The sequence below is a fragment of the Bison bison genome, unplaced genomic scaffold, assembly GCF_000754665.1.
Source record: "Bison bison bison isolate TAMUID 2011002044 unplaced genomic scaffold, Bison_UMD1.0 scf7180017864466, whole genome shotgun sequence".
NCBI lineage: Eukaryota > Metazoa > Chordata > Mammalia > Artiodactyla > Bovidae > Bison > Bison bison.
The window spans coordinates 6,720,327-6,729,056 of record NW_011495027.1 but is presented as its reverse complement, the minus strand read 5'-3'; the positions used below and the strand labels follow the sequence as shown (position 1 = coordinate 6,729,056).

Below are 8,730 nucleotides of genomic sequence, written 5' to 3'. Positions count from 1 at the left end.
GGGGGGGGGGCGGGCGGGAGCCGCTGGCCGCCCGGGACAAAGGCACATCCAGACGCAGGGCTGTCAGGGGTGTCGCAGGGGGTAACGAGCCGCCGGCGTTTCTCCTCCAGCGTCCTTGGTCGTTTTCTCACCCAGGCATTATCGTGTGGAGGGGCTCCGGTGTCCCCAGCCTCTGGCCTCGGGTCTTTTGCGTATGATCCAACTGTCCTTTTTTCTTAAATTTTCCACGCTTGTTTTTTTTAATCTGTTGGTCTGCCAGCCGAGGGTCCTTGAATCCTCTTCTAGAGAGCGGGAAGGGGTTAGTTCTAGGCCTTTATCCATCTGGCAAAAAGTTAGGGACGTCAGCGTTGGTAAACCTGATGGAAACTGATAGCCATCCCCGAGGCCTTTTGAAGTGGAAGCTAAGGCATTTCTGAAGAGTTGATAAGTCTCCTTAAGAGATTTCTTTAAAGATGTCATCTGTATACTCCTGAAGAAAATTTTGCCTGCAGAAAATTAACGTATACTGGGAAGTCACTCGGAGAAGGCAATGGCAACCCACTCCAGTGTTCTTGCCTGGAGAATCCCAGGGACGGGGGAGCCTGGTGGGCTGCCATCTGTGGGGTCGCACAGGGTCGGACACGACTGAAGCGACTTAGCAGCAGCCGCAGCAGGAAAGTCACTAATATATTTAAAAAATGTGATGTACTGATTGATACCTACTGCAAATGCATACAGTGCCATTAGAGACAGCCTTTAATCCTGTGACATGAAAAATGCTTGCAGACCCTAATTATGTCTCTCATGACTAGTATGAGGTAGATATTAGGATTTTTGCCTAAGTGTAAACTGAGTCATGCCCATGTTGACTTTTCCAAGGTTAGTATTAGAACAGAGTATAGAATCTCAGATATGTTTCCTGGTATCACACTTGGTAACTCATAATGTATTAAACGTATCAGATTAAGTTCTGTAGCTTCTGGAAGCCAAGGTAACTCTGGCATAATTTTTCTGAACTTGTTCTCATCTTTGGAATTGAGTTCCTGATGAAAACCATCATCACAAAATAATAAGCTTTGAGTAGTCCAGGCCCTTTCTGGTGAGTACCAAGCCTTACTACTTTATGTTACTGTATTTTTAAAAGATGGGGCAGGAGGCAGCCTTAACTAAACTACTTGGAAACAACTCTTAAGGCCAGTGACACTTGTTTACTGATTGTAATTCTGTGATTAAATGCTCAATCATTCTATTTGGGTGTGGCTCTGTCAGGTTAGGCTTCCTTGTAGGTAAATGGAGAACTAGCTTCCCAAAGACACCTATATATAACATTCTCCTATGGCAGATCTACTATGAATATGGTTATATTGGGGCTTTATTATAACATACTGTAGTAGTTAAATATAGTAAATTCACTTGATTGATTCTTTACCGAAAAAAAATACATTTCCTTTGTGTGCTTTATTCTCTTTTAAAAGAAAAAATCTCAGATATTTCTTTGAAATAAATTCTTCCTAGGCTTATTGCAGTTGTCCATCTCTTGAGTTTTTTCTACCCATGAGAACAAAGGTGGATGTTAGTATTTCTGTGATAGCTTTTTTCCCCTGAGAAAGAGGGACAGTTACTGGACTATGAAACTGCTTGGTGTTTTCACAGAGAAGAACACAAATGTTATGAGTTCAGATCTAAACTCTACCACTCATTAGTTCTGTGACTTCAGGAAAATCATTCTCTGAGCATAATCTTTAAAATAGAGGTAATGCTTAATTTGAAGGGTTGCTAATGAAGATTAATAATATATGTACAGTACTAGACACACAGAGAAGGCAATGGCACCCCACTCCAGTACTCTTGCCTGGAAAATCCCATGGACGGAGGAGCCTGGTGGGCTGCAGTCCATGGGGTTGCTTAGAGCTGGACACGACTGAGCGACTTCACTTTCACTTTTCAGTTTCATGCATTGGAGAAGGAACTGGCAACCCACTCCAGTGTTCTTGCCTGGAGAATCCCAGGGACGGGGGAGCCTGGTAGGCTGCAGTCCATGGGCTTGCTAGGAGTCGGACACGACTGAGCAACTTCACTTTCAGTTTTCACTTTCATGCATTGGAGAAGGAAATAGAAACCCACTTCAGTGTTCTTGCCTGGAGAATCCCGGGAACGGGGAGCCTGCTGGGCTGCCGTCTGTGGGGTCGCACAGAGTCGGACACGACTGAGCAACTTCACTTTCAGTTTTCACTTTCATGCATTGGAGAAGGAAATAGAAACCCACTTCAGTGTTCTTGCCTGGAGAATCCCGGGAACGGGGAGCCTGCTGGGCTGCCGTCTGTGGGGTCGCACAGAGTCGGACACGACTGAGCAACTTCACTTTCAGTTTTCACTTTCATGCATTGGAGAAGGAAATAGAAACCCACTTCAGTGTTCTTGCCTGGAGAATCCCGGGAACGGGGAGCCTGCTGGGCTGCCGTCTGTGGGGTCGCACAGAGTCGGACACGACTGAAGTGACTTAGCAGCAGCAGCAGCTGCAGACACATAGTAGGCACCCAGTAAAGGATAGCTATAAAATGAAGTTTGGAATTTCGTGGCTTCTTAGGCAGCCTAAGTTGTTTTAATGTCAGTGGTGGTGGTTTACTCCATTCCTTCCCTCTCGTTTCTTTCCCTTACTTCCCCCACTGCCCTACTCTTGTGCTTCCTCTTTTGTATTACCCTTGTGGGTTATTTAATTAAAAGTTAACTGCTTGAGCACAGTTTTACTTTGAATAGGTAACACATGCAAATCATAAAAAGCAAGAAGAAAAGCAGTTTCTTTTTTCCCTCACTTCTAACCATCTAATTCTCCAGAGCAGTCATCGTAACCAGTTTCTTGGTGTTTTCCTAGTGATTCTGTGGTTTCACAAACATATGCATATAATCCTAACCTCTCTTCCTTCCAAAAAGTAGTCTAATATAAAAAATGAATGCTCTCTCGCTTTTTACCTTTTTTTGTGAAGTTATTTAGCACACAGATTTTAAGTGTGCAGTTCACTTACAAAGTGAGCACATACACGTAGCTGTCACCCAAGTCTCTCGATCAAATACCACCAGCAGCAGCAGCACTCTGGAAACCTCCTTTATGCCCTCAGTCAGTACTCTTTCTCAAAGAAAACCACATCCTTATTCTTAACACTATAGATTTGTTTTGCCTAACTTAAACTTTATATATAAATGCGTATGTATTCCTCTGTGTCTGGTGTCTTTTGGTCAGCATTTGGAGATTTACTCATGTTATTGCATATAACTGTAGTTCTTTTTTCAGTTTTCTCTGAAATCCCTATGTTACTCTTTCATTCAGCATATCTTTGAGTTGTTCCCATATCATTTTTATATACATATACATGCACACAATATTCTACTTTTTAATAGTACAAAATATATCAGTCCTTTGAATGCTGTGTGCCACATGGCTGCCCATTGTACACATTTGTAATTACTGTTACTTTTCTAACACTGTCCTTTATTTTGACACAGTTTTAAAAAAATAATTTATACTAATTTCTTAATGTTTTATTTATTATAATTTATGAAAATATTTTCCTAGTAGAAGTTTATGGAATAAGCATGTTGTTGTTCAGTAACTCTTTGGAACCCCATGGACTGCAGCACACCAGGCCTCCCTGTGCTTCACTATATCCCAGAGTTTGCTCAGACTCACGTCTATTGAGTCAGTGATGCCATCCAAGCATCTCACCCTCTGTCACCCCCTTCTCCTCCTGCCTTCAGTCTTTCCCAGCATCAGGGTCTTTTCCAGTGAGTTATGTCTTTACATCAGGTGGCTAAAGTATTGGAGCTTTAGCTTAGCTTTAGGTGCAGCATCATTCAGGATTGATTTCCTTTAGGTTTGACTGGTTTGATTTGCAGCCCAAGGGACTCTTAAGAGTCTAATAAGCATGAATATAAACTAAACCTCCATTCCCTGTTTTCCCAGTGAGAAGATTCAAGGTGTGTTCTGGTTAACCTGAACGTGTACATTTGGGAATATGGATTATTTTATCAGTTTTTCAGTGGATATTACCTCTGTTGAAAGTTACCATTCTGAACTGTGTTTGCTAGTTTGAGAAACTTTATCCAAAACCACAGATAGCTGTTTACATACTTCAAGAATAGTTGATGTTATCTTTTATATATATGTCTGTGAAGCTTGTTCTGTATTACTTCAAGTGAACTTTTAAAAAGAGCTTATTTTCAATGATAGCAGACATTTGTGATTGTAAGACACCACAGCCATAGAAATAATTATTAAATCTATGTTAAATATCTTGGATAGTTTTTAGAACCGATTCTGTCAGGTCACTTACGGCTGATGTGTCTTTCCCATACTGCCTTACTTTCAAAATAAAATAAGCAAATTATTAATATCACAAATAGATTTAAAAGTAGCTTTTGAAGTCATTTCTTGAGTGCTAACAAACTCAGTTCTGGACTAAATGAAATCATCCTAAGTTCAGCAGAGCCACATCTACCACCTTGGTTTGTATCCTTTTTAGGTTCAGTGTACATTCAAGTTTATTACTAAGGTATCCAGTGAGTAGAAAAACACAGACTTGAAATTTATTCTCTCACCAGAGAAGTAAGTGTCAAAGGTCGCAGACCAGATGGTTATATGTATATGTTCCGTGTTATGATGGTAGGTAGTCATTTCCATACCAATCAAGATTTATAAACATTTTAGTAGTCTGCATGTTAAAAAAAAGCTTGTTTTCTGTTTACATTTTTAAAACCTTCCATTCTGCAAACCAGGAACTATTCTTACAAAAGGCAGTTCCAGTATTATCTGTTAATTACTAAGTAGGATTTAAAGTAACTAAGATGTTTACTTTGAAATCTGAGCTTAAATGTCTTATAAGTGTAAATGTACTGTAAATTTATTGGGAAAGTGTTCAGAATCCACCTCTTCCCCCCTCCGAAAGATTAGTAGTGTGTTGCATATTGGTTAGAAGGATATTTAAAAAAAATTTTTTTTTTTTCCCACGTAGTTTGGATGCTCTTCCAAGAGTCACATGTCCAAACCATCCAGATGCGATCCTAGTGGAGGACTACAGAGCTGGTGATATGATCTGTCCTGAATGTGGCCTGGTTGTAGGTAAGCAGTTACTATGATTTTAATTGAAAACACTCTTTTGGGTACTTTGCTTTTGTATATTTTCCAAACTCTCTTTTAATGAATACATTTTTACTTTTTCCTCTTACAGGTAATACATATTTTTTTGTAAAGCAAATAGATTTAGAAGAAAGGAAATAAGTGAGAGTAAAATCAGAGACCATATTTTACTGTCTATAGAAACACATATACTTCATAATGTGGGGTAGGATGGACATCTAAAATGGAGGTAATTAATCCAGAAGGAAAGGCCTTTAGTCCTTTGTTTCCTGAGTTTTTTGGCTTAAATATTTGATGCACACTTGTGCATATGGAAATAATGAATAAATGTAATCTACCTTTTGTGATTTTCTTATATTTAAACATGATTTGTTTCAGAGGAATGAAATTAGATAAGCATGAATGATTTTGCAGTAATAAAGGTATGTCTTTATAGAGGTATTGAGTCTCATGCAAGGCCTTTTAGTCATCAAAAAAAGATTGGTTTAAATTCCATTTGCTCATACAGACTGATTTATTTATGAATTTCTAGTGTAAAATTGTTATTGCCCAAAATACTGCTTCTTAAAATTTCACTTTATTCCTACTTGCTCACTAATCTAGATCTGTAGTATAACTTTAGGATAGAGATAGTCTGTTCAGAAATTTTTCTTATGGTGGGGTTGTTTCCAGCACCTGAGAAAAGGTATAATACTTCAAGGTTTGAAATACTCAAGAATGAAACTGCTAGCAGGCTTGTGGGCAGTGTAACAGAAACATGGATAGTGTTACACTGTGGAAGTGTCTTTTTTGGAGCACGTGCAATATTCATCCGAGTAGGCTGCTTGCCTCAGACCTCCAGTGGGAGTTTTAAATCATACAGAGTTGTTAGTAGCAATTGAAACCCATTTGCAATTACATTCTACTCAGTAAGTATATTAACAGTTAATAAGCTTATATGCTAGGCACTGTTTTAAATGACTTACATATTCACTCAGTTTTTCCTTAGTGACACCTATGAGGTATATCTTCATTTTAGAGATGGCAGAAACTGAGGATTAAGTAGTCCAGCAGTCTAGTTCCACTGCCATAGTTCCATTATGACCTGTCACCTATTTTTATATGCCCTGTGTGCTGAGAATGACTTTTCCATTTTTTTAATAGTTAAAAAATCAAAATAATATTTGGGGACATGTGAAAATATTATCAAAGTCAAACTTAAAATGTTATTGGAATATAGTCACACTCATTTGTTTATGTATTGTCTGTGGCTGCTTTCATGTTGGATAGCAGAATTTAGTGGTTGTAAAAGAAAATGTCAATGTATGGCAAAAACCACTACAATATTGTAAAGTAATTAGCCTCCAGTTAAAATGAAAAAAAAAAAGAAACCTTACATGTTGTTCTCATCACATCATACTGCCGCTCAGTGCACTACAAATCCCAGTTATAAATCCGCAGCATTTTGAGTGCCAGGCATACCTCCATACTGCAACTCTTATTTATTTATTTTGTTACCATTGCATACCCATCAAGTCAAAATGAGAAAAAAAAAGAACTCTGAATGTCATGTTTTTAAGGCATAGTCGGAGAAGGCAATGACAACCCACTCCAGTACTCTTGCTTGGAGAATCCCATGGACGGAGGAGCCTGGTAGGCTGCAGTCCATGGGCTTGCTAGGAGTCGGACACGACTGAGCGACTTCACTTTCACTTTTCACTTTCATGCATTGGAGAAGGAGATGGCAACCCACTCCAGTGTTCTTGCCTGGAGAATCCCAGGGACGGGGGAGCCTGGTGTGCTGCCGTCTATGGGGTTGCACAGAGTCAGACATGACTGAAGCGACTTAGCAGCAGAGCATAAGGTTTGTAACTGGATGAAATGGCGAATCGTTGTCCTTACCATGTGGTCCATACTATAGATACACCAGAAGAAGACAATTGACATTATCAGGCTAAGCACTCATCACAGTACTGCTAATTCAGGAAAACAGTGATCATAAAATTTAGAAAATGTCAAGTAGAAAATCTCATCACAGCTGAATTTCTTCACAAAAGTAAAAGAATAAAAATAAGGCTGCAGTTAAGTTTCTGAGTGGCTCATTTGTGGGCCAAACAGGGAAGATCATTTACCAATGATGAGTTATTTGTGTGTGTTTGTAATAGCTAAAGAAATGTGTCCAGAGACTATAAACTTAGTTAAGACTGCTAGCCTCTCAGAAGAAACAGTTGCTTGAAGAGTTGAGGACGTTGGCAGTGACATCAGTAGTAAATTAAAAACAAGATAATTTATTTCAAGTATTTTTCCTAGACTCTTGATGACTAGACAGGTGTTGTTGATATTGCTGATTTGTTTATTCACAGAGTCAGTGCAGAGTTTCATAGATTGAATCAGCTGCATGGAACAACTACAGGAGAAACGACTTCTAAATTAAATTGCCAAAATACTGATTCAGTACAACCTGAAGTGGAATCTGCTAGGATGTGTTAAAAATAAGGTGTAGTGCAGAAGACTTAGTTGGACAAACTTATAAAGATTGTGAAAATGGAAGATTTTTCAAGTGTATAGTTATCCATTGTATTATTCATCTGCTATGCTGTGGAAAAGGTTTGAATTCATCACATGTTATTGATCCATATATATAATGTCAGTAGTGAATTTCATTCAGTCTCATGGACTTAACTGTCATCAGTTCTATAAATTTTTGTCAGAAATAGAAGCTGAGTATCTTGACTTGCCCAACCACACAGTCATTTGGTAACTTAATAATGGCAAAGTTTTCTTGTGACCTTTTTTAAAGCTCTGGGGCAAGGTTGAAGTTTTTCTGAGCCAGTATTGCCCTCAGCCACTACTGTTGAACACAAATGGCTTCAGAAATTAGGTTTTCCTGCAGAGTTGCTAGTGTTTATTAATAAATTCAGTCTAGAACTGCAAAGGCAAAGTGGTGATTGATTACACTGTAGTAAAGCCAGTTTGACAACTAGCATTATTTAAAACATAAGTAATGTCAAATTGCTTTAATACATCTTATGTACTTTCATGGTTGTCAGAAGTTAAAACAAAAACTAAGATTTTAATTCCCACCCAAATCTGCAGTGGATATATTTTCCAAACTCAAACTTTAGTCAGTGTTTTTCAGACCAGGATACAAGTGCAAAGGAAATTTTCATATTTTAAAGCTGCTTAACTGCAATTAAGGAGATTCTACCTAACCTTTAATTAGAAGTGATTTTTTAATCTACAATATAGTGACATGATAAAAGGCGAATATCAGAAGAATGTAATAAGATTCTATAAATGCCTTCCAAACAGTGAATATGCTCTATTAGAAATGCTTGTGGATTAATGTCAGTATTTGATTGTACTTGTCTGCATGAGGGAAGACATTTTTAAAAGTAAGATATATAAAATGTTATTAATATAACACTGACAGATGACCATTTGTAATTGATTAAAAAAAATTTTTTTTGATGGTTAAGGAACACTAACTTTGAACTCTGATTAAGTGATATGTTATCCCTTCAAAAGAGAATTCTGTTATTCCTAGTAGTAGAAATTGTATTATAACAAATTATATTCGGTCATTATTATATTCTTAATCAATTAAAAACTAGTGGATTTTTCTCTTTTTGTTTAATTAC

General features: G+C 38.0%; 1 protein-coding gene across 1 annotated transcript in view; it reads left to right on the top strand.

The window, feature by feature from the left end:
- GTF2B (general transcription factor IIB) overlaps nucleotides 1–8,730 on the top strand; it is a 31,477-nt gene that overhangs the window by 320 nt on the left and 22,427 nt on the right. The window contains exon 2 of the mRNA XM_010860351.1: nucleotides 4,986–5,092. Within this exon, the coding sequence (XP_010858653.1) occupies nucleotides 4,986–5,092 (107 nt within the window). The remainder of the gene's footprint in view (nucleotides 1–4,985; nucleotides 5,093–8,730) is intronic.